This window comes from Cnephaeus nilssonii (assembly GCF_951640355.1).
Source record: "Cnephaeus nilssonii genome assembly, chromosome: 7".
Classification (NCBI taxonomy): domain Eukaryota; kingdom Metazoa; phylum Chordata; class Mammalia; order Chiroptera; family Vespertilionidae; genus Cnephaeus; species Cnephaeus nilssonii.
The window spans coordinates 39,961,001-39,987,218 of NC_137078.1; the positions used below are offsets into that span (position 1 = coordinate 39,961,001).

At 41.7% G+C, this 26,218-nt stretch overlaps 1 protein-coding gene and 1 long non-coding RNA gene across 2 annotated transcripts in view; one reads left to right on the forward strand and one right to left on the reverse strand.

The window, feature by feature from the left end:
• Window positions 1-406: 406 nt before the first annotated feature.
• The window catches only part of CLCA1 (chloride channel accessory 1), a gene marked incomplete at both ends in the record, with an annotated part of 38,435 nt that continues 12,623 nt past the window's right edge, over window positions 407-26,218 (reverse strand). Inside the window, 11 exons of the mRNA XM_079777364.1 lie at window positions 407-795; window positions 1,776-2,015; window positions 3,817-3,987; window positions 5,007-5,268; window positions 5,827-6,042; window positions 9,318-9,424; window positions 11,280-11,454; window positions 15,623-15,850; window positions 16,560-16,778; window positions 20,748-20,925; window positions 25,348-25,453. Of these exons, the coding sequence (XP_079633490.1) occupies window positions 407-795; window positions 1,776-2,015; window positions 3,817-3,987; window positions 5,007-5,268; window positions 5,827-6,042; window positions 9,318-9,424; window positions 11,280-11,454; window positions 15,623-15,850; window positions 16,560-16,778; window positions 20,748-20,925; window positions 25,348-25,453 (2,291 nt within the window). The remainder of the gene's footprint in view (window positions 796-1,775; window positions 2,016-3,816; window positions 3,988-5,006; window positions 5,269-5,826; window positions 6,043-9,317; window positions 9,425-11,279; window positions 11,455-15,622; window positions 15,851-16,559; window positions 16,779-20,747; window positions 20,926-25,347; window positions 25,454-26,218) is intronic.
• LOC307103219 lies at window positions 9,220-20,686 on the forward strand. The gene is made up of 4 exons (XR_013813799.1): window positions 9,220-9,497; window positions 15,531-15,678; window positions 19,732-19,978; window positions 20,489-20,686. It is a non-coding gene; the product is annotated as an uncharacterized lncRNA (long non-coding RNA).

Genomic DNA, 26,218 nt, shown 5'->3' on the forward strand with positions numbered 1-26,218 from the left:
TGTCCACACCGCCCTGTGGTGGTCAGCACATGTCATAGAGAGCAGTCGAACTCCCGGTCGGTTGAACTCCCGAGGGGACAATTTGCATATTAGCCTTTTATTATATAGGATAGTTTGATCTACTTGGACATTTATAGCATCTTTTATATGTAATTACTTGTTCTTTTTAACTGGCAAAGCTCCTTAAAATGAATTAAAACTTACTTTTATTTATCAATGCAAGCATTCCTTTCTAGTATTCAAAAGTGATGATTAAACTTTTGAATTTGAATGGATAGTTTTTATACATACATACCCAGTTGTTTAGCCTTTTATTTCATTAACTCATCCCCTGCAAGAAGTCTAAAATAAACTTTAGAAAATTTTATGATCCAAAGGTTGGATGATTTATTTACCTCATGAAAACTCAACCCAAGGCTACTGACAGCTGCAATTCTCCCAGCCACTTCCACATAATTTTTAAAATGTGAATGCCGGGAATGGTGCTGTTGACATTAATTTCAGGACAAGGAAGAGAAGGACTAGGTGCCTCAGGAGGAGTCTGTGGGGGAATAAACAAAGATACTCGTGCAATGTTGGAGATTTCTGATGTCAGGTTGACCTTATCAACAGCCCAAACAGCAATGAAGAGATCTGTGCCATTTTCAAAAGGGATGCTTTCTGGTTTAAACACAAACACTTCTTCAGAGTTGGCTTCCTTTGGAATGAGATTAGTAGTGTTCACTTGAACCGATTCATTGAACTTCTCTCTGAGATCAAGAATACTTGTGCTTATTCCAATGATATACTTGTAAGCTAAAAATAAAAAATAAAATGAAAAAGGGACATAACTTGCAATTCTCAAGTTTTAAAAGGCTGTTAGAAACTTTATATCACCATCCCATAAAGTTCCAATGGGTAAATGCAATTGATGCTTCATTTTTACAAGCAGTAGTATCTTTTTACATTCTTGTCTGTGTATCTGGACAGAGTAATGAATGTAGACTGGGTCAGGTTTAGTCAGTCTTTTTGGGCATAGTACCTGGCCAAGACAGGAGGTTGTTTGATTATTATGTTATTATTTCTACAGGAGTTTTTGGTACCAGTGCTTCTTAAACTCTAATGTGCATACAAATCACCCAGAGATCTTGAAGTGCAGATTCTGGTTCGGTTGGGGGGTGGGGAGGAGGCTGAAATGGTACAGTCTATAACAAGGATTGGTGTGATCCCAGGCTGCAGCCTGAGGACCATGCCTCTACAGGCTTCTTCCAAAGGAGAGCTCTGCTCCATAGATATCTGTGCTTTATTCTCAATCCTCTCGAGGAGTCGTTACTAAACATGGGGCTTCTTAAAGGGCACTTTGGCAAGATTTCAGGAAAAAACTGAAGATAGCCTTTTCCTGGTTGAAACCTCTGACACCAATAGTAGGCCAGCTTTTCAGATTCTAAACCTCTCATTTTTAAACCATTGTTTAAATAAAATTTTTAAATTGCGGTAACATTGGTTAATAATATTATACAAATTTCAGGTGTACAACATTATAATTCTCCACCTGTATACTCTGTTGTATGCTCACCACCAAATGTCTAATTTCCACTATTTATCATATATTGGAGCCCCTTTACCCATTTTGTCCTTGGTCCCCTCCCCCCCCCCTTAATTTCAGAGAACAATCAAAATCCTTCCTGCCCCCTGTCTTGCACATGCATCACAAAACACATGCCTGCCTCTCTCCCTTCTGCACCTCTGCTGGGCTGCTAAACTCCTTCACAGGGTCCACACTGCATTCAGCTTACCTCTTCCGTGATCATAATCGTCCCCAGGGGCTGTCCATGTCAGGTTGATACGATTGTCCCCTTGGATTTTTGCCTTCAGGTCAGTGATTTGGCAAGGTGGAAAGAGATCAGGTATGGGAGCCTTTGGGACATTGGAGGCCACAAAAGAACCTCCTGAGGATGTTCTGCTGAAACACACGTGCTTGCCTTGAAGATCATTCTTATTAATTTCAGGTCTTGGTGGATTCCATTTTACTTCACCTGCATTAAAATATTCCTCAATACATGGTAAGCTGCACAAACTGGCTACACTTTCCTCTGTTTTGTTATTGGATTACCCTCTTCCTACTTTACCCTTCCCCTTCTTTTCTCCCACACACAAAATTCATTTTAATTATTTGGTGTAAAGATACCAGATCAGAGAGAAAGAAGCAAAGAGAGAGTCCCACTTCTTTATCTCACAGATATTTAGTGGAATAACTTTCATAATTTATTTTCATGCCATTTGTCCTGGAATTGTTTCTTTTTCCAACTTTTAGCCTATCCTGATCGTACCCTTCCACAAGCAGTATAAATACTACTTCTGTTTTAAACCTCCTCAGATTGCCTCAAGAAGTCTCTTCCACCTAAGCAATACTGTGGGTTCCATTGTCTTTTCTATTTATTTGGTAATTAATCACCTGGACCTTTAAGAATTGCTTTGTTTATTTGTTCTGTGCATGAAATGTTCTGTGTTAGGGATTCTAAAATTTTATGCATTTGAACGACTTCTGATTTTCTCAATGAATGCATGGAAACCTAGTTCTTGAAGCAAATTCACTTTCTCATAAACTCTACTTTTAGCCCTTAACAATTTTGCCTGTAAAGACAAATTGATCTTCATACCCATTAATCTGGTCTTGGGCAAACATGAAGTAGGTACTTCGGCAGGTGAAGGGTTAGTATTGGATTCACCAGTAGAGACCATCTCTCTTGTTATTAAGGCTCATCAAGGTATGGAGGGAAGAACATGGCTTCCCAATGCCAAGCCCGGTGCTATTACTACTAGTTATGTGAATCAATAACTTCTCTAGCCTCTGTTTCTCTATCTGTAAAATGGGGTAATTAGGAGAATTAAATGTAATAATGTAATTAAGACAATGAGCCTAGGTCAGATACAGGCACTAAATCAGTCCCCTCCTGCCTTCTCCTAACTCAAAAAGAAGGACACATGGGAATAAAATAAGCTAACATTTTAGAGCTTTTCAAGCGATGGTTTCTTTTACAGCAATTTTTCCTATGATTACATTTGCATGAGGAGACACCACATGGCCAGAATTCCCCCTTTCCTAAGCATACATCCAAGTGAGGAGAAGCATACACTCATCTACTGTTCTTCCTGGTCTGAGCAGAAGAGAAGAAGAAAGGGAGAAGGTGGGTTTATGAAAACATTGACGTAGATAACAAGCCTTAAATTGTTATTATTTTTTCTATTCTTTGGGAATGCCTATGTCAGTGGAAAGAGCTTCATTACAAAATGTTTTTAAACTTATTAGATATAATAAACATTTATTGAATACTTACTGTTTACTGGCAATAGCTTATTAGGTATATAGTTCCTTGTTTATTCTTTATAACCATTCTATGTGGGGTAGTAACCATTATTATCCCTATTTTACAACTGAGGAAAATGAAGAACAAAGAGATGAACTAAAATAATTGACGTGATAGAGGGCTGGGATTTGAACCGAGGCAGTCAAAAAATACATTCAATCTAGTGTCTTCAACTGAGGGCTATTTTGCCCCCAGGGGACAGTGGATGATGTCTGGAGACATTTTTGATTGTTCTGACTGTGAGGGTTGTTTTTGTTTCCTAGTGAGTAGAGGCCAGGAATGCTGCTAAACATCCTACAAAGCACAGGACAACCCCCCACAACAGATAATTATGTGGCCCAAAAGATCAATAGTGCCAAGGCTGAGAAACCCTAATTTAATCCTGCGCCATTCTCCCCACAGGCTTAATGGTTTCCTCTTGATCGCAAGCCTTTTACTCAAGTCAGGTGTGTTATTACAGATTACTTACCATTCTCAATCCAGCCAGGTATGTACATGGCTCCATTCTGCTGGGGCATAACTCTCCGTCTGGCTGTGTTCACTCCTCCCAGAGCCCGCACTTTTACACTGTATCTACCATTTGTATCGTAAGCCGTAAAATACCTCGAATAGATACCATCATCCTTAGTAGCATCAGCACCTTGATAGGGAGATGAAGGAATTAATGAGTATCCTAAGAGTAACTGGGCATTTGGATATTTCCAAATCAAAGGAGGGTTAAAATTTTAAAAGTAAAGAGAATCCAGCATGATCTTCAAGAGAGTTTAGGATTTGACTATGTAAAGGATGAGGTCTACTTATTTTTCACGTGTGTGTGATGTGTATGTGTGTATAGTTTCATATGTGTACACCTTATCTTCCTGAACTGTTGTCTTTCTTTTTGAAATCAGAGGTCATGTCATGTGTCTCTATTACATCCAACACAGTGCAGGCTAACTACACTGTATTGAATTGAATCGCTGTGTGTTACTGAGGAGAAAAAAAATGTTATATGATTATTTTTCAAAAATTCATGGCTTCTCCCAGGGTGGATTTAGGAAGGAAATTCATTTATAGATTTTGTCCTAAAAAGATTACTTGCACCACAGTAAGCAGCAAAGTTCCTCCTAAAAAGAAATGTAGAATTTTTTCTTTCTGTTAGATTTCTTAAATAAAAAATAATGGGCAGGATTTTCACTTTGGGAACAAGATAATATAGAGTCTGCATAGATATAGGAGTCACATATAACTGTACTTGAATTGATCTCTGCTGCTTTCCAAAAGCCTCAGTTTCTTCATTTGTAATGTAGGGATAGTGAAATCTCAACAGTGTGGGGTACAGATAAAAATGTATATATATTTGGTCACACAAAACCCTAATGTAAGATAGGTATTAATTTTTTGGAGCAGATGAATACCCTCTGATAACTCCCTAGAATCTCTGAACTATTGAGCTTGAGCCACCAATATGTTTGGGCTTTGCAGAAGCTAAAAGTAGGCCCTTTTTCATGTTGTCCAACATTTAGAAATGCAGGAATTGGTGGGGGGAGCAGAAAGCTCTCCCAACCAGACCCTCAGTGCTGCACTCCCTGTTTATAAGGGTCCTTCACCAGACCATGCCCTCCTGCTGTTGCTTCTTGGAAAAGGAAGATGTGTTTTTGCAATTTCTTGGGTGGTTACCTGCTCCATTGTCCAATAGTTCCAAGGTAACTGTTTTTCCGTTTGCTGATTCTATCAGGGCTGTGACACTGGCCCCCAGAATCGGCAAGGCTCCTTGGTGAACCTTTGCATAAACTACCATAGGGCTAGGGTATTTGCCTTTGTCTTTGTTCATTTTTGAGGTCACTGTAACTGGAGGCAAGGTAGCACTTGATGCACGGGTGGTGACAGTCAAAGTCAGGGTCTGGGAGCTTGCTTGCAGACTGTAATTCCAAATGCCAACCTGACCAAAACAAATGGAGACGTTTCCGGTTAGGATCTAGGTGGCACAGACCTGACTTCTGTGAGGAGCCTATCTGATACAAGCATGTTAAAGCTATCTAAGATGGTTTTTGCTACTCGCAGCCAAGGGAAACTTCGGTATGCTTGAGCTAACTACATGGTTCTAATTGTCAAGAAAGCCCTAATTGGGGAAAACGAAGTCTGAAACCTTTGTTCTTATCTTTGCCTTGGTTTCTCAAGGGCAGGATCAAATGGCTGGGTTCCTGGGGTAGATTAAACAGTTTTCATGAACCTGACTCTTCAAGGGTGATGTTGCATCTTGTCCACCTTGTAATTTGAAGGGTATCCTTTTAGTACATGGAGAAAACCACACCGCTTTCCTTTCCTTTGACTTGTTGTCATACTGAGTGATTTCCTTTGGATGGAGATTCTTCCTGGTTCTCTCTTTCATTCAACACTGACTTGCCTTTTAGCAACTAACCACATTTAAAAAGCTATGGTTATTTCATAAAAACTTTACCTTGTCAAATTGTGAGAAGGGGACATGCTGAGTCCATACCTTGGCAGTGCCTGGGATTGGGAGGTAGGCCATTTTAGTGTCCATGTCCACTACAAAGCCATCTTGTTTCTTTCCGCTGGGATCCCAGAGAAGGATCTGGGGAGGCTGTACTGTCCAGGTGATGAGAAACAAGGTGTCATTTCCCACAGTGCTGTCCACAATCACTGTGCCATTCATCCACTGACTGGCCTGGAGAGCTGCTCCTGTACTCTCAAGCTGTTCAGAAAAAAACATCTCTTCACTTTCTGGAGACTCCAGCTCCCATCACAGGGTCTCTTCCATTCTGCCCCCCAACATTCAGTTTTCCCATTAAAAAGCCCTGAGTGCTGACATCCTTGGTTTGGTATTTTGTTGTTATGATCTAATTCTAAATTACCTCCCCAGCTTTAGCTTCCACAATGTTGATTCCTGCACCCAAACCAGACCACTTCCCTAAGTGACTCTACGACTATCACACTCTCACTTCTCTTGGAAGTATGTGTGCTCATCTCTATTTGTGTAAGCCTTACCTATCCTTCAAATTTCACTTCAAACGTCACTTTTCCCACGAAGCTTTCTCTGATGTCCCCTCTCACTTACCAGCTGAGAGTAACTGCTCCCTCCTGTGAGCTCCCACAGAGGACTGTTTCTGTCAGTCCTTTGATATTCTAACATTGTGTTTTGCTTTATACCTACTGGTATATAGAGCTCATCTTATTTACTACACTATAACCATGACTGGGACTTATTTTCACCCATCCTCTCTAATAAAATGGTAATATGCAAATTAACCATCACTCTGCTACATAAGCCACGCCCACCAGCCAAGCCACGCCCACCAGCCAATCAGGGCGAGTATGCAAATTAACCCCAATCCAAGATGGCTACAGCCACAGAGAGCAAGGTTTCCCAGGTAACAGAGCAAGCTAAGCTTTCCATAGCCATTGCAGGCTTAAGCCTCCACTAAAGCTACAAAGTTTCAATTATAGAAGGTAAACAAATTCAAACAAATGGCGGCAGAATGGAGCTTGAGAGAGCAGGCCAGGGTTGCCGGCGGCAACAGGGGAAGCAAAGCTTTCCGCACACCCTGGCCGGGCTCACCCGCTTAAGGCTACAAAGTTTCAATTGTAGAAGGTGAATTAACTGCCACAGAAATGGCTGCTGCCCCAGAAATGGCTGCCGCCCAGGCTACAAAGTTTCAATTGTAGAAGGTGAATTAACTGCCACAGAAATGGCTGCCGCCCCAGAGGGAACAGCAGGCTTGGCTCCGCTCCAGGCTACAAAGTTTCAATTGTAGAAGGAAAATAAATTCCAGATACCAGGGTCTCCCCTTGGGTTGCCAGGGGGCGTGGCCGGCCTGCAAACCACCACAGGCCCCTTGCTCAGGCCGCCCCACACCCCAAGGGAACCCCCACCCTTATCTGTGACACCCTTCAGGGCAAACCAGCTGGCCCCCACCTGTGCACCAGGCCTCTATCCTATCTAATAAAAGAGTAATATACAGATTGATCATCACTGCAACACACAATATAGCTGCCCCCATGTGGTCAAAGATCCTGCCCCCATGTGGACACAAGATGGCCACTACAAGATGGCTAGCAGGAGAGGGCAATTGGGAGGCACCTGGCCTGCAAGGGAGGGCAGTTGTGAGGGACCAGGCCTGCAAGGGAGGGCATTTGAGAGGGACCAGGCTTGCAAGGGAGGGCAGTTGGAGGTGATCAACCCTGCAGGAGAGGGCCGTTAGGGGTGACCAGGCTGGCAGAGGAGGGAAGTTGGGGGCAAACAGGCTGGCAGGGGAGCAGTTAAGCATCAACCAGGCTGGCAGCGGAGTGGTTAGGGGGTGATCAGGCTGGCAGGCAGAAGCGGTTAGGGGCAATCAGGAAGGTAGGCAGGCAAGCAGTTGGGAGCCAGCAGTCCTGGATTGTGAGAGGGATGTCCGACTGCCCGTTTAGGCCCGATCCCGGGTGGGATCGGGCCTAAACGGGCAGTCGGACATCCCTCCAGGAGTCCCAGATTGGAGAGGGTACAGGCTGGGCTGAGGGACAACCCACCGCCATGCACGAATTTCGTGCACCGGGCTTCTAGTATATGGATAGTTTGGATTGCAAATAACTAAGTGTTAGGTTGAGTATTATTGCAGTCCATGTGAAGATAAATTAAATAAGTCAATTGCCAAGGTTGTCTGTTTTTTGGAGTAGAATGGAGCTGAGAAGCTGGGATAAAGATGGGGAAGGGTTAGAAAGACTTTTGTAAAAAGTGTGATTTTGAGGATTATGGCCTAGATTATTACTTATTGTCCTTAAATTGAACTCTTATTAGAAGATACGGTGGCCTAGTCATGGAGCCAGACTTTGTAGTTCCATAGGGAGATTATGACCTTGGATCTGATTCTTATGACGGGTGGGTAAATGAATCACTCATTTCTTCATAACTCTTCCTGTTAGGTTTCTTAAATAAAATACGAATGGGCAGAAATGACCTGATTGTGAACTTGCCCTTTCATCAGTTTAATTACTTTTCTAAGACATGTTCCTCCCATTTCTAAACCAGGTTTCAAGTTTAATTTTCTAAATTTGAACTAGGATAACCCAAAGGAGTATAATTGCTTTCTTCTTTGACTGAATAATTGCTATATTGGTAGACCAGAAAGCCTGTTGTTTTGAACTCTTATCATTATTTGGCTTTGACATCAGGCATTCCTTTACTTTTATCCAAACTTTCACAATAAAAGTTATCATTCACACAGTATGAGTACTGATTGTTTATTCTCTCTAGTTAAAAAACAACCATGTGAGTGATTTTTGCACTATGAGAGAAGAGCATTTTAAAATATGTTTGTCCAGTTTTTAAAAAATAGTACCATGATTTTTAAAAGAAAACTTCGTTTTCTTGAAATTCTAGAATCAGAAGGGCCTGATTTTTCAGAAAACCAGGAGTTTTCTGGTTCAGATCTGAATGAGAAGCTGAGGTCCAGATGGATGAAGTTCATTGCCCGTGGTCATAGAGTTAATGACCGACCCTGGACAAGACTCCAGGTGTCTGGACTGACGGCATGGGCTTTTCACAGAACAAAGCACTTTCCATCCATTATATGAAAATCTTGGCCAATATCAGAGACTTGCGGTAATGGAAAAATAGAGCAAGTAATCCCTGAACACTTTTCCTGGAAAATTTGTATTGAGATGATCTACTCTGAAGAAAATTCTGAGCCAATTATATTGCTATGGGTGCTTGTTAACAGATGTTAAAAAAAGAATTCTTGGACCCATTATATTTTATGTTGCTGGTTTTTATGAGGAGTCACTTAGTACTATTTCCAAACAAGTAAACACTGTTGCTTTGTTTAAATGAGTAGTGTTGCATTTTAGGAATAATGTTTTAGCCTGAAACATGTATTTTAATTTTAAGTCACTAGTAGAAGAAAGTACAACTTAAACCTTTTAACCAGTAAACTCTCCATCTTGGCTAGCATTATTTATAAACATGAAAAATCGCAGAGGAAGAAGTCTGACCTGGATGGAGCGCTGGGAGAGAACTCCATTTCCTGATGAGAGGGCCCCAAAAGCGTCAATGAGGCCGTTGTTCTGAGCCTGATCTGAAGCATATGTCTGCAAACCTCCTGAGAAGAAATTACATCGTCAGAAGTTACTTGGTAGAAATCAAGTATGCACAACATTTTTGCTCTTCTTAAGGTAACAGAATACACAAAATAAATATTGTACTGTGTTATTAAAGTATTAACAGATAAACATCAAATAAGTATCCAGATTAACTCAGAAGTTGATACTAGCTTTTTAATCATACTAAATAATAACTCCAGCAACATCTCGGTTGTATGGCTACTTCAACTATGTGCAAAGCAGCCATGAATCTGACAAGCCCAAACTGATATTATAAAATTCATGTTTTGCCCCGCGGGTGTGGCTCGGTGGTTGAGCGTCGACCTATGGACCATGCACTTTCATAGTAGAGAATCCATGAAGCCTTACTCTAAGCCTATGGATTTATTCTTTTTTTAGACATAATCCTACGAAGGATGACTTCTGAGTTTTCGCCTAAGTCAGGAAAGCTGTGCGTGTGACAAAGGAAGAAAGAACAGCTGGCGAGGAACAGTTATAGAAAAGTACAATATGTGATAAAAATGATACTATTCTACCCCAAGCAGTTTTGGGCTATTTAGAATAGGTGTAACTAAGATAGTTGATGTGAAAGTACTTTTAAACTATTAATGTCATCCAGTCTAAGGAAAGTGTTTTGATAATCCTGTTGATAATACAATTGGTGCCTTACCTAGATCCTTTATCTGGGTGAGTGAGATAAAGTGATCCTTTATCTCTTCTCAGCTGCTCTGTTAGCTGCTAATGGCACATAGCTGCCCCATTTTCCAGAGAATGGCCTTACCAAAAGGGGAGACCAAAGCCCCAAGCTAGGAAATAACCTGCCCCCTCACCCCTGCTCCGCCCTGACAGCCCACAGCCACGGACTGATGGACACAGTGGCACAAGAGGCCAGTGCCCTTGCTTTAAAATTGGACCAAGCTTGCAATGCAGTTCCAGCTCCGAGTCTTCTGTGGAGTCAGGCTTCAGCTGGACTCCAAGTCCAGTCGGATCCATACCTAGCTCCTCCCCCTGTCCTACCCTACGTTCTCCCCTCCCTCTCATGAGAGCTCTCCCTCTGTAAATTACATGCACCTAAATCCCTGCCTCAGTTTCTGCCTCTAGGAAACCCAGCCTAAGACATCTAGTATTAGGAGCAAACCGCCCTGTCATTTTAGCTGCCTCAGAAGACACTCGGCATAATAATTGCTATACATAATGCTGGTCCTAAGTAAAATAAATACATAAAAAAAAATCGTGCCCATCCATTCTGCTAAAGAAGCCAGGGGCATATGGGATCTATTTTTACCATCTGTTGTGTTAGAAGCACAATTGATTAATGTTTTATAGAGACGTGCGTTGTATTCCACATTTTCAGAGTGACCTTCCATGTGGCTGAGCAGACCCTTTGCTCTCCCCCGCTACTCCTCGTTAAAAGTCCCAACTCTGATGTCATCTTTCTGGACCCTCTCCTTCCCTTCTTTGTGCCTCATTGTACTTTCCATTGCCAGCAGAGCACTGTATCATGGTATACTGTAATTGGTGTCTCTCACGGGTCTCTTGGCAGCTGCCAACTGGAAGTGAGTGGTTCCTGGCTAACCTAGTAGACTCCTTCCAGCTCTTATAAAGTTCCTGGGAAGAGAGTCCCAGGTCCACATTAGGGTGCCATGCTGGTTCCATCTTCTCCAGACTGCCCTAATCCTAGAACCAAGGCCTTACAATAAATGGGTGGAGTAGGTTATAATGGTTATTTGGGGATAAGTCAGTCACAATGACCCCTCTTTTCCCTATCCCACCTTTCCCCTCCTCCCCAGTTCACTGGAGCTCGCAGTCCAGTGGAAGCAGCAATACAGTGGGGCTCAGCAGATTGCCCCTCACCTGTCATTTTAGACAGCTCCTCCAGTTCTTTGGCGGCATCGGGCCCCAGGGCTACTGTGTGGATGATGGCTCTGCTCTGTTTCACCTCAGCAAAGCATGTGCTTATGGAGCTGTCCTCCCCATCAGTCAGTAGCACAATTTCAGAGCCATCTGTTGGGTATTTCCTCCTAATCACCTAAGGACATAATTAAGAGTGTGAGTTACCAAGCTCAGGGCGGCCAACGTGCTTGTGAAAATTGCGTGTATAGAGAACAAGAAAAGAAATTCCAGAGAGAACAAACCAAAGTGTCTAGGGATGGTCAAATGCCTCTCTGCTGTGAAATGATACACTCTTAAATGGGAAACATTCATGGCACTTGCTGTGCTCTTTCCTCTTGGCTAACCTGCTGCAGTGAGAGCGTTATAAAGTGTGGCTCAGGGCAGTTCCAGGGGTGAGCAGCCCTGGGGAAGCAGGAAAGAAGTTTCCTTCACATAATCTCTCCTCAAGAGCTTTCAGGGGTTCCAAGAAACCCTCAGAAACCATCCTCATTGAATGGGGATAATATTGGGGGAATATTAGACCTAGAGTAGATTTTAGCTTGTATGATATTCACCCGTCTGACCATACCAACGGTTTATGGCTGACATTGGTTCTGATTGGTCAATACCCAGCTCACATGAGCTGTTAAAAAATTTAATGTATCCTTTGTGCCACTCAGGGTGTATCTCAAGAAACTAGAAACACCAATCAGAAAGGATTTATGCACCCCTATGTTCATAGCAGCACAATTTACAGTAGCTAAGATTGGGAAACAGCCTACTAGTAAGTGCCTATCAGCAGATGAGTGGATTAACCTTTTGCACTCGGATGTCGAGTGTGACTCGACACGGTTAGCATTAGAATAAAGGAATCGAGAAAAAAGCAAGAGAGTGCAAAGGGTTAAAAAACTGTGGTACATCTATGCAATGGAATACTACCCTGCGGTAAAAAAGAAGGAATTCTTACCATTTGCAACAGCATGGATGGAACTGGAGAGCATTATGCTGAGTGAGTGAAATAAGCCAGTCAGAGAAAGATAAATATCACATGATCTCACTCATTGGAATATAATGAACAACATAAACTGATGAACAAAAACAGATCCAGAGACAGAGAAGCATTGATCAGACCGTCAAACTTCAGATGGAAGGTAGGGGAGGGCGGGGTAAGGGGGAGAGATCAACCAAAGGACTTGTGTGCATGCATTTAAGCCTAACCCAGTGGTCAGCAAACTGCGGCTCGCGAGCCACGCGCAGCTCTTTGGCCCCTTGAGTGTGTCTCTTCCACAAAATACCATGTGCGGGTGTGCATGTACAGTGCAATTGAAACTTCGTAGCCCATGTGCAGAAGTTGGTTTTCGGTCTGGGTGAGTCTATTTTGAAGAAGTGGCGTTAGAACACTCAAGGAGCCAAAGAGCCTCATGTGGCTCACAAGCCGCGGTTTGCAGACCACTGCTTGGACACAGACACCAGGGGGGTGAGGGCATGAGTGGGGTGGAGTACGGGGGCAATGAAGGGATAAGGACACATATGTAATACCTTAATCAATAAAGGAAAAAAAATTGTAGCCATAAAAAAATTTAATGTACCCTCTAATTAAAGCAAAATATTTTATTCCTAGTAATCCCAGTTCCTATTTGTCCTATGACATCTAAGTTGTAACTGCTAGACATGAACTACAGTTTTTTATGTGGTGTAGAGAGGACAATATTGAATAAGACTATGATGGAAGGAAAATCACATAAAAGAACAGCGTTATCCATTTAAGAAGAGGAAGGTATGAGTCCTACTCTTCTAAAAAGAGTGGAAGGAAGACCCAGAAGGAGGGGAAACAAGCAATCAAGCCTCCCTTCTCTGAGCCAGACTCTCAGAAAGGGAAAGCATCTTAAAAGCAAAGCTGGGAGCAGAGAATACTTTCTTCCCACTCTGTTTGAACTCTGAGAGGGGCAGCCACACAAGGGAAGAGAGCAGAACTGTGACTGTTGTCGTGTGAAGGAGCCCAGAGCCCAGGAGCCTATCAGCCATGGCCATGGCCTTGGTCTGCCTGAGCTGCAGGATCTTAGAAGCTAGAGAAAGAGCTTAACTTGGATTCCCTTGTCAACACTCCCCATCACTACTACAGGTCATGGAAAACATGCAGACATTCCCGCACACACTATTGTGGAGATAGAAGACAGCTGACGTGAAAGTAGGCAAGCAAGAGAACAGGTCATCTTGCCTTAGAGGCTGAGGGCATGAGTGGGGGTGGGGTGGGGGGGGTGAATGGGGGGATAAGGACACATATGTAATACCTTAATCAATAAAGGGGAGAAAAAAGGTGCACAGCCTTCCTTGGGGGCTGATGGAGGACATAGGTATGCTCAGGGCTCTGCTCCAACAGTGAGAGTCAGGGTAGGGCTGAGTTAGCTAGGGAGGACCACTGGGCCCTGATCAAATCAAGAGAACAAGCAAAGCACAGTGGCCGCACCTCACCAGACATCACTACCAGGATCCCAGGACAGACCTGTCCAGGGTCCTCTAGCAAGGACCAGGGGGGATCTTGAGGACAGTGTAGGATCCAAGGCCCTTTACCTCATCACCCTGAAGTCACCCACAAGCTCCTTCTGACCCTCCATTCAGATTCCATAGAGCAAGAGAAGCATTTAAACTCCAATTTTATCCCTCACACTCTCTCACCCATCTGAGTGGAAAATGCAGAACCAGACATTCGCTCCTCATCGCCAGGCCATCTGGCATTAGTCATCTCCCTCAGGGTTTGCATAACAGGAGTTCAGTATATGTCAGTGATTTCACTGTCAGTTTCCCTCCCTCTTTACTTCTTTAATCAAAGTTTGAATGAGTGGCAGGGCAAGAGAACCCAGATGCACATAGGCATCTGGCAAAGGGTTTTCCAGCTGACTGTGTACACAATAGAAACTACTCTCAGGGAACCGGCCTTCAAGGTCGAATAAAAGGGCCAGAGGGACAGACTGCATTTGAGGGAATGTTTGATCTTTTGTCCACATGAAATTCAATGTTTCTGTTGCTGCCTGGGAATCTGGAACAGCCCCAATGATGTGTTGTGTCCACAGAGAGGCACAAGGTAGACCTGCCTGAGACGTTGCTGAGACTCTCAGCCCGTAGGCCTGCCAGTTTTGTTTCATGGAGCTAAATAGCCTCTAAATAATACATAATTTTATATTCTGTATTTAGAGCAATCAAATAACTCAATTCAGTTTTATTTCTTGAGAACCTCCTGCATACAAGATATTGTGCCAGCTTGCTCGGAGGTAAAAAGAGAAATCTTACGCCTAAAGTTTGTTTAAGTGAAGCCGTGATTAGAAAATAAGAGAGAGAAGAGCCTGAAGTCATAAGAGCTATTTTTTAAAAAAAGGTCATAGGATTCAGAAAGAGAAATTCTACATAGTTAGAAGGATCAGGAAAGTTGTCAAGAAGTATGGTTCTCTGAAGAACAAGAGTGCTTTGAGGTGCACAGGAGGGAGGAGAAAGTAGGGAGCTAGCCTGGCGAAGGTGTAGGAGCTCTGAAGGACAGGTGGTCTAACTTGCTTAAGCATTGGATATCTGGAAGAGAGTCCCTGGTGAGGGAAGTAGGGGTTATTTTATGAATGCCTTAAATATTAGATGGAGAAATTTTTACTTAAATTTATTGAAAATGGTGAGATATTGATATCTAAGTAGAGGGATGATGTGGTCAGATGGGACCTTTGGATATACCCCCAATACATTTATAGTTATACTTCCTAAGGCCTCCTGCTTCCATAAATAAACCATTTGCTTGCACAAAAGGAGGTCCTTGTGTACCCAGAAGTTTGGAGTGTTAAGCTTCCTCAAAGTTTAATCATAACTCAGAGCTCTTTTTTTTTCTCTCATAGAAGGTACTCTGTTATGTCCCTGTGTACCTTCCTTCATAGCAATCATTATAGTTTATGCATATTAACTTATTTGTGTGACTATGTGGTTAATGTATCTGCCCAATAAGATTATAAGCTCTGTGACAGGAGGATGTGTGGTCTCTCTTTGGCCCTTATGGTGTTCTTAATGCCCAACACAGTGCCTTGCTTGTAGCAGGCACACATGAATATTTTGAATGCAGGCATGCATGTAGAAAAGCAGGAAGGCATTGATGTAGAAAAGCACAAAAGCATGAATGAATTAGTTAACAATAGTTTTGCAGGGCTGTGTCTTTCTATCATTTGAGCCACTGCTCTACCCTTAATTGTCTAATTCAACCAGATACAAGGCATGTATGGAAACACTGGGAAGGAGGAATTTCTTAACCATAAATTGTAAACACTGACGAGCTACATCAGGGGAACTTGTCTCACAGTAAATGCTGATCGAAGTCCAGTACAGATGGAAGTTCCTCCGCCGGCCATTGAGGGTAAGTTTCTGATGAGCGCATCCCTTTCCGCGCCACCGTTTATCCGTACGAGTTCACTTTGGACGTGGGCAGCCTTGTCAAACATCACCATGCCTACCCAGGACCCTTGTTCAATCGTCTGTAGCAGGAAAAGTTTGCCTGCTTGATTCATTCGTTTTAGGCGGTCACCAACCTGAATGGAGAAGCAGAAGACAGGCAGCCAGGTTGTGGTTAGGTGGTCAGACTAATAACAGAACAGGCCAGAGGGAATTTGAACAGGGTTGTCTCAACAGAGAGTAAGTGGCATCAAGCTTACTCAAGGCATATCCTTCTATGGGAGAAATTTTCTCCTTTATATTTAGTAGTATTTTGGAGTAGAAGTTTAGGGCCTTTGTAAAAATAGCCCTAAGAGACAAAACCAGATTAGGCTTTAGTTCAATCAAGAGGCTTTAGAAACAGGTCTGTAGACCTACGCACTGTCAGTGAAACATATATGTTAAGGCTGTGTAATTCATAAATCAAAAGATAATTTAATTTGGCAAATGAGACACTTGATGCTGAATGTTTGTTGAATAAAGTGGCGGTAGGCATTCCTGATGGCAGTGTTAGCGCTGTAACATCGGACTCTCTGGGCCAGGCGTCCTCAAACTGCGGCCCGCGGGCCACATGCAGGTGTTTTTGCCGTTTTGTTTTTTTTTTACTTCAAAATAAGATATGTGCAGTGTGCACAGGAATTTATTCATAGTTTTTTTTTAAACTATAGTCCGGCCCTCCAATGGTCTGAGGGACAGTGAACTGGCCCCCTGTTTAAAAAATTTGAGGACCCCTGCTCTGGGCTGTCTAGATTATATTGTATGCAAATGTGAGATCTGCATCCAGAGATTGAGACTCATTGCACGTACTTTCATGCTTCCAGACTTATCTAGGACCAAGCACACAATTCTCTGTCCGATCTGCAGCAATGAGAAGGTGGGTTTGGGTGGTGGTGTCGTCATAGGAGTGGTTTTCTTAAAGTCCTCAGAGTCGCGAATCACTTCCCAGGTGCTTCGGAGGTTGCATTTTTGGTTCTGCAGGTTTGGGGCTTCTTTGTTGTGGTTTATTTCTGTACAGAATTCGACCACCTGAAATTGTCAATAAAAATGACATCCTCTCTAATAAAATGGTAATATGCAAATTAACCATCACTCCGCTACATAAGCCACACCCACCACCCAAGCCACGCCCACCAGCCAATCAGGGCGAGTATGCAAATTAACCCCAATCCAAGATGGCTACAGCCACAGAGAGCAAGGTTTCCCAGGTAACAGAGGAAGCCAAGCTTTCCATAGCCGTTACAGGCCTAAGCCTCCACTCAAGCTACAAAGTTTCAATAGTAGAAGGTAAACAAATTCAAACAAATGGAGGCAAAATGGAGCTTGAGAGAGCAGGCCAGGGTTGCTGGCGGCAACAGGGGAAGCAAAGCTTTCCGCACACCCTGGCCCGGCTCACCCGCTTAAGGCTACAAAGTTTCAATTGTAGAAGGTGAATTAACTGCCACAGAAATGGCTGCCGGAGCCCCAGGCTTGGCTCTGCTCCAGGCTACAAAGTTTCAATTGTAGAAGGAAAATAAATTCCAGATACCAGGGCCTCCCCTTGGGTTGCCAAGGGGCGTGGCCGGCCTGCAAACCACCACAGGCCCCTCGCTCAGGCCGCCCCACACCCCAAGGGAACCCCCACCTGATCCGGGACACCCTTCAGGGCAAACCAGCTGGCCCCCACCCGTGCACCAGGCCTCTATCTTATCTAATAAAAAGAGTACTATGCAGATTGACCATCACTGCAACACACAATATAGCTGCCCCCATGTGGTCAAAGATCCTGCCCCCATGTGGACACAAGATGGCCACCACAAGATGGCCAGCAGGAGAGGGCAGTTGGGAGGCACCCGGCCTGCAAGGGAGGGCAGTTGTGAGGGACCAGGCCTGCAAGGGAGGGCAGTTGAGAGGGACCAGGCTTGCAAGGGAGGGCAGTTGGAGGTGATCAACCCTGCAGGAGAGGGCAGTTAGGGGTGACCAGGCTGGCAGAGGAGGGAAGTTGGGGGCAAACAGGCTGGCAGGGGAGCAGTTAAGCATCAACCAGGCTGGCAGCAGAGTGGTTAGGGGGTGATCAGACTGGCAGGCAGAAGTGGTTAGGGGCAATCAGGAAGGCAGGCAGGCAAGCAGTTGGGAGCCAGCAGTCCTGGATTGTGAGAGGGATGTCCGACTTCCCGTTTAGGCCCGATCCCACCAGGATCGGGCCTAAACGGGCAGTCGGACATCCCTCCAGGAGTCCCAGATTGGAGAGGGTACAGGCTGGGCTGAGGGACAACCCCCCGCCGTGCACGAATTTCGTGCACCGGGCTTCTAGTAGATAATAATAAGCTACTGGTTAAAATCTTTAATGATTTGATTGATTTAAAATATGTTAATTCCTTGCCCTCCTCCCCAGTCTGCTTTGTTAACTCAGATTCTTGGCCCAATCTCCAAACCACTGCAGAGCACTGCCGGAGAAAATCACAGTCATAATTAGAATTCCTATCTCCAAACATGCGCTCAACCTTGTGGACACCTTAGGGCTTCACAGCAATCATCTGCTTGCTTTTGGCTTCCTTCCTACTTCTCTATTTTGGGCCATCACCACTATCACCAAGACACCTGCATTTCAACATTTCTCTCTCGGTACCATCTTATCTTTCCATCCTTTCACTTACCACTCACTTCTTTCCTTCCCAATCACTTGCCAACACCTCGCATTCCAACTTTTAACACCCAGCCTTCAGCTCTCTCCAAATCCACTTGGGTGTTCCGCCGGCTCCCCAAACCGCACATGTTCATAATTGAACTCGTCACCGTTCCTCCAACTTTGTTCCTCCTCCTCATGTATTTCCTAGCTTGATGCCACCACTATTCACCCAGTCTCCTAACTCAGGAACCTGAGAGTTTCCTAGCTGCCCGCCCCCTACAAAATAGCCAAGATCAATACAGTTCACTGTCTTTCCAGTTCATCTTTTCTCCATCATTCAAGCCCTCACAGTCCCTCCTCACACTATTGCAGTGTCCTATCTGACTTTTCTCCCTTGCTCCCCTTCCAGATGGTCCACTCCACAGCTGCCAGAGGCATCTTCCTTCGTACTCCTGTCTTTAAGACCCTTTGGTGGCTCTTAATTGGTCTCAAGATAGTCTGTACTACTTCACATAGCAAACAGCAATCTCTGTAAAATGCACTTTTCCTTCACTCTCCACTTCACTCTGGCTGTGCAGCCCAAGTCTTTGATTCCCCCCACTGTAGCCTTGCCAGGCTGTTGTATATCTTGACTTGGCTCATGATCCCCATCTGTAAAGGAGTGCCTCTTCTTCTGTCCCCTGCATTGTGAACCTCACCTTCATGTTTCAGCCAAAAGTTCATTTTCAAAATAGTTTCTCATTTTCTAACTTTCCACCAAAGAAAAGGGGAATTTTCTTATAAGTACCGCGCGCTAACCGATTGCGCCACTGGAGCTCCCAAAAGGGGAATTTTCACTCAACCCTGTGGCCTCACAGTGCCCTGTAGAAACTTTAGTAAGGCCCCTTCAACATTGTAGTGCATTTACTGAGCTGTAAATCTTTCTATGACAGAAACCTGTCTTATTAAATTTTGCTTCCTCAAAACCTAGTCCAGTATCTGACACATATAAAAGCTCAATATTTTGTAGTTTTTTAATCTACAAAATGGCAGTAGTTACTATGTACGAATTACATAAAAACATATGCAATAGGGTCAGTACTAACACAGCCAATAAGTGATTGTTTGTGGGGTTTTTTTTCTTTCTTCCTTTTATTAAGCATTTACATCCCTAGCATTTGGGTGATTAAAAAAGGAGGCATAGTATACCTAAAGTAGGTATAATTTAGGTCCTCCTTCTCAGTGATTTTATAGTATTATCATCCAATTAAAAATCTTAAATACTTGGGATTCTATAATTTAGAATGTAATCATTAGCTGTAAAACAACTTTCTCTTTGCATTTTTCAGATCGTTTTGGTAGTGTTTCCATGTTATCATTCTGTTTACTTTTTAGCAAGGGAATCTGAAAAACTTCTGCGCAAAACCCCAGGCAGAGGTTCCCAAACTTCGCTGTGCATCAACTTCAGCTCCAGCTTGGTGAATTTAGAACATATACTCTGGGAGCCTCTGGGAAAATCCCGAGCAAGTCTGGAAGTGGACTGCGAAACCAGAGTGAAGGATGGGCCTAGGAACCATGGTGCATCACGCTGTTATTGACAAGTTACTTCACCTTCTAGTCCAAAAGGAAAACATCACTTTATGTAAGAGATGGGAAGACAAGAGGGGCTCCTCACTAAAGTCAGTTAACTGATGCACTTAATCTTAGTTTGTGCAAATTCATTGATGTATATGGTTAGCATTAATAATGGTAATTTTTCAAGTTTATCTTACGGCCAATTGGTCATTAAAAAACCATTAAGAAATATTTGCAAACTATTTAAAGCTATTAAAACTATGTACAAATTCCATAAGGGCACCGACATTCTTAAAAAGAAAAAATTTCAGGAGCATTTAAGATCTTGCTCCCTTGCATATGTTGTCAGCTTGGCTCAGATAAACTCATAAAAAAACAACAAAAACAACACACAAAAAAACAAACAAACAAGAGAGAAAATTTTACTTAACAACTAAAAGTAAATAGGCAGCCTGAAAAGTGATCTCTGAAAATGAAATTAAAGGCTACTGGTCTTGTCCTTATTAACTAATTAAAAGAATCCCCCTGGGTAAGTTTCTTATTTAATGAAAAAATTTTGTGTTTGTCTGCCTTTAAGGATATTTGAAGTCATTCTAAACACTGAAACTAAAAGCTAGTGGGAGAGAGAGGATGGAGAAGCAAGAATGGACCTAAAGAAGAGGAAGGGGGAGACAGGACTTTACCCTGATTGTGCACTCTTGGCTGGTCCCACAGAGAATCAGCTACTCAGTGATGCCTTCCTAAAATTTGATCCTCTCCTGCAGCATCTGGGATAGAAACCTCATTGAATTCACAGTGTTGGGGCGGGGGGGGGGGGGGGGGGGGAAGATACTTACAGAATTAACATTTTGTGAAAACATTATGGAAGCCTTCTCCGTCTGCTCACCATCAGGTATGAACTCACATCCTTTTTCAAACAGCCCTGTTACTCTGTCGATTTTGCAGGGTTTGGTCATACAGCTGCCTCCTTGACACTTCTTTATTACATTTCTGCCAGTAATATCTGCCGAACACCTGAAAATATATTAAGGTTGGATATTTAAGTGACGAAATTATTTCAAAGGGCTAGACTCTGTGGTTGAGTTCTACAGATGACCTTGTCCACGATGTCCTCTCATAATTCAAGAGACAAATACATCCTTAAATAGAAAAATTATTTCTGTTTGCCAGAATGTATCTGAGGAGTTCCCAAAATGGTACCAGAAATTGTTTCTATGCAGCAGAAAAGCTAAGTCTGGTTTATGGTTGCTGTTAGAATGTACAAGGGTTGCAGACCTAAGGCACTGCCTAGTGTAGTCCCCTCCTTCCTGGAAAATCTGGCCTGTTTCGCTCAAAAGGCTTGTTGATATTTCCTGGGTTTTGTGGTTCTAATTAGTGTGTGTCATACAGTTTTTACATAGCTCTTATATGTTCCTAAGTATTTTAGATTTTCCTTTATATTATACTAGAGGCCCAGTGTGCGATTGAAATCACATGAGGAGGCACCCCGCAGGCGGCTGGGAGCCATGCCTGACTCATGCAGCATCGGCCGCCGCAGGAGTCAGGCCGGACCGGCACTGCGGGGGGCCGGGACTCAAGCCTGACTCTCAGTGTCCCCCGGCCACCCTGCCTGTGTCCGCTCCAGGGCCGCCCGAGCCGCCGCACTGGCTCAGGCAGGCCCTCCTGTCTCTGTCTCCGTCTCCGCTCCAGGCCTCACCTGCGCGCGCAACCTCCTCCTGTCTGGTTGTGAACTGTTATGGTGTCCTGGCCTAATTTGCATATTACCTCTTTATATATATATATATATATATATGCTTGTGAGTCTTATTGCTATCATAAGTGGAATGCTTTTCTCTAACATGTTATTATTTTAGTATATAAATAATATATGAACACTATAGAAAATTTAGAAAATTACAAAAAAGTATAAAGAAGAAAAAAAAACATCATGTTCCACAATCAGAAACAAATTACTGTTAACATGTTGAAGCATTTCCTTTCTCTGTATCAGCATAACATGGCACCTAGAGTTTTGCTTCAGGATTTTAAAAAAACTTAGTATGTTAGTATAATTAAAAATTTAATACCTTATTATAATTTATAACATTCTTTCAAACTGTGATTTTAAAAATTGCATGTTCTCATACTATAAAATAAGTTTAGCTTAATTTATTTCATTTGATTTCCCCCAACTTGTCAGAACTGAAAATAAAACCTCAATGAATAAATAAAATTTCACATAAAATTTTGACTCTATTTCCAAGTTTGCAACGTGATTGGTTCAAAGACTAAATTATCAGATCAAAAGTGTAAATATTTTATAGATTGCTGATACAGCTTATTCTACCATTTTCCATATAATGAGATTTAAACATGAAATTACTGGATCAAGAAAAAGGAAATACTTTGGAGATTTGATATGTGTCACCAAATTGTTTTCCATACTTGTGCCAATTTATGTCTCTAACAACCATCTGTGGGAGCGCTCACCCACTGACAGTTACTTACTAGGTAATAAACGATTCTCATCTTTGTCAAATTTGCACCACTGTGATCGCTAGTAAGTCTGAACATTTTTTATGTTTATTCACCATTTTTATTTCTTCTTCTGTGGATTATTTATTCTCCTCCTGTATCTATTTCTATATTATGATGTTATTGTTTTCCTACTGGTTTTCAAAGGTTCTTCATGTGTTACAATACTAAGTTTTTAAGAAGTGTTTTTTATTAATTTTTGCAAATAATGTTTTTTTTAATTTTTTTACTTTTTTAGTTTGTTTAATTTATATGCAACAAAATTTTTAATGACTATGTAGCCAAATTTATTATTCTCTTAGTTATATTTTTCTATAATTCTTAAATGCATAAAAAGACCTTCACCACATAGAAGTATGATTTTTATTAATATTCTTTTAGTTGTCATTATGATTATGATAGTTATATTTAATGAGTCTATTCAATTGGAAGAAGATGTTAACATTTTTCCCACACAGTTCAAAATGTCCTGATACCTTAAGAAATTCTGTTTTTCTCATACATCTATAATTCTAGCTGTATTAAAGAGTAAATTATTATATATATATCTGTCAATTCACATTGCTTTAGTTAATATAGTTTATTATATGTATCTAAAATTCAGTAAGTAAAAGTTCCCTTTATTACTATTTTTTTAAAAAAATGTTCTTAGGTACTATCTATTGAGTGAATTATGATATTTTTTAAAATGAGGTAAAATTGATGTGCTTTGGACTAGTTTTATAAAACCTATATATTAATTTGGGTTGAATTTAAATCATTCATGAATGGAAAAAATCTCTCAATTTTTCTTGATTTTCTTTTAAAGCCTTTAGAAGGATTTTATTGTTTTCTTAAAATATGACATCTACCATTCTTAGAGTTTAACACTTCATTATACCTTTAATTGCTATCTTGAATGGAGTATTCTGTCCATTATATTTTTGAACTGGTTATTGTTAATATTTGGGAAGAAAATTTGAATTTTCATTTTGTATCTGGTCACCTTATTGACTTCCCCTGTCTTTTATTTCTATTTATTCCCCAGGATTTTCTAAGTAGACCACATAGCATCTGCATAAAAGCAGTTTTCTCTCTTTCTCATAGCTTTCCCCCCACCCTCCCATTTTTTAACCTCCCCGGTTTCATGTGTTATTGCATTGGATACAACTTTCTAAAAAAGGTTTAATAACTGAGCTAATAGTGGCCATCCTATGTTATTCCTGGTAATGTTTCTAGTATTTTCCTATTAAATATGATGTAGGCTGTTGGCTTTCATTTAATGTTTTTATCATATTAAGGAAATAGCCTTCTATTGTGGGTAGTATTATCATTTTGTGATTGCTTCTAGGCCTTAAAATAATCTTTTTAAATTTAGAAGATAATAATCAATAAATTATTAATATGTTACAATAAAATTTCTTTTTCAGAGGACATGGTAATTAGCCAAATTTGCTAATGTTATCTGTGGAAGGAAGAACATGCTACAGATGTAGATATTTTTAGAATATCTCTAGAAAAGAATATGTATTAATCAGCTTTTCTCTTGAAGGAATATACAGTGTCTAACTGAATAGAAACTTAGAGAAGTGGGAAAGGTACATGTTGGATGTGGAATAACATCCATTGGCTGAGATTTGAGAGGTTAATCCAACGAATGATCACATCAGGGAAGTGGCCCTGGCTTGTAGTTTACATAGTGCGGAGGGAACAGCTAAGGAATCTGGTACAGTATGCATGGCACTATGTGGCACTTAGTCTATTTATGCCTGAAGTGATATAACCATGAGGGAAAATATAATGGAAGTGGGCCAAGCTGACAGAGTCTGAATGTAATGAAGAAAGGGAAAAGTGGAGAGCAGTAATGTCCCTCTGGGAGAATGGGAAGCCAAGGCTGAGCTCTGCTTGGAAGCAAGTACCAAATAAAGAGTAACCACACCAAAGCTGAGCACATCTCCTTACGGGGTCATCAGGCCAGAGAACTGGAAGCAAAAGTGGGTGTTGTACCAATTTCCAGTATTTAAAAAGAAGTTGTTATTTTCTGACTCAGGCATAAGTGTTCAAGGTTTTCAAATTCCTCCTGAGAATCTATTGAAAAAAATGTTTATTTGTCTTCTTGACTCAATATACTGTATTAATTACTTACCTAATATCACAGCATTTTGGGATTTCTGGAAGACTTCTTATGTGGGCTTGGTGTGTTTGTTATTCCTTTGATTCTGCCAGATATAACTTACTGTTCTTTTATTTAAAATATTTTTTAGAAAGCTGTATCTGATCTGCAGAATTCTTTTTCATGTCTTCTGTCAGGTTTTAGTATCTGAGTTGTGCTAGCTCTTTTAAATAAATTGTGAAGTTCCCTATCTTTTATGTTTGTACTAAAACAGTTCACTGAAACTGTTGGTTGCAAGAATTCACCCATACAATCATGGCAGCCAAGGGTACTTTCCAAGTGTTCAGTTTGCTTTCTATTGACATCACATAGTTAATTAAACTGGGAGAAGTTTTCTGCTTTCTTTTAATATTTGGATTGTCTTTCAGGTAAGTTCCACAATCTCTCCCAGGCCCATTCATACTGAAAAAGTCCACACAGATATCATTCTGCTTTCAAGGCATTGAATAGCCCCAGTAGCTTTGTTTATTTCGCTGACTCAGATACAGGAAGATGGAGTCACTGAACATAGCACCTGTGGATTTCTTATAATTGTATATGCACAATCACAAAGGCAAATGGTTTGTAACCGAAGAATAGAGAACTCAACTAATTGAAGTGCTTGTAAGCTAAGCAAAAGTGGTAGTTTTGTGGAACTCTGCAACAGGAGGCACTAACAGAGAATGAGAGACAGGAAACAAGGCAAAAAAATGGACATTTTAAAAGTAAGCAAGAAAAAATGGGTTGTGATTTAAAATAGTTTGGGAAAAATCAAGTCAACATATCCTTACCTTATTGCTTTGTTTCTTCCATTAGATAAGTAGAATTTCTGGTCTTTATTGTATTCATCAAATACTCCCCATCGTAGATGTGCCCATTCATGGACAAATACCCTTCCTGTGAGAAAATGTTTTAAATACCCGGTTACAGTAAGAATGGTAAAATTACTTTCTAATGCTGGGAGAAAGTAATTCTCCTGACTTTTATTATGCTTTGCTATGTTAATTTTTTAAAGTTTTGGCTTCCTTAGAAAGAAAACTCTAATATGACAACTCCACATTTCTGAAAAATGTAACTACTTATTTTAGCTCACCAAATGCTAATTAGGCACACAGGAAGTGCCAGAGAGTTTTTATACAAAGAAAGAACAACTGCTCTGTCCTTGGCATAGCTTACAGTCTAGTGGATGACATGCCAATCAGATAACTAAAATCCTTACTGGTGCAAGTGCAGTGATGGAGGGCAGGACATGCTGCTGTGGGGCCTGGAGCATTGGTAGGGCAGCCAGGCAGCACCCCCAGTGGCTCAAACCCCAAGGTCTGCCTACTTCACCTTCCAGTCTTATTGCCACTTACTCCTGAATTACTACCATAGCCACCCAGCTGCCCTCCATGTCTCCAGTCTTCAGTGGCTACCTTATGGTGTTCAGGGTTAAGTTTGCTCCTTAATATGGGTTCCCTGATGACCCCAACTCTGCTCTTCTCTGCAGCCATGTGTCTTGCTGTTCTCCACCTACTTCCAGAACTCTATAATCACAATGAATTCCTGCACTGCCTTTACTTTCCAGAGCCACTCACGGCCCCTTCCCATCTCTGGTTCTTTTCACGTATTCTTTCTCTGCTTGGGATACTTTTCCTAGCTCTGTCTGGATAACTGCTTCTC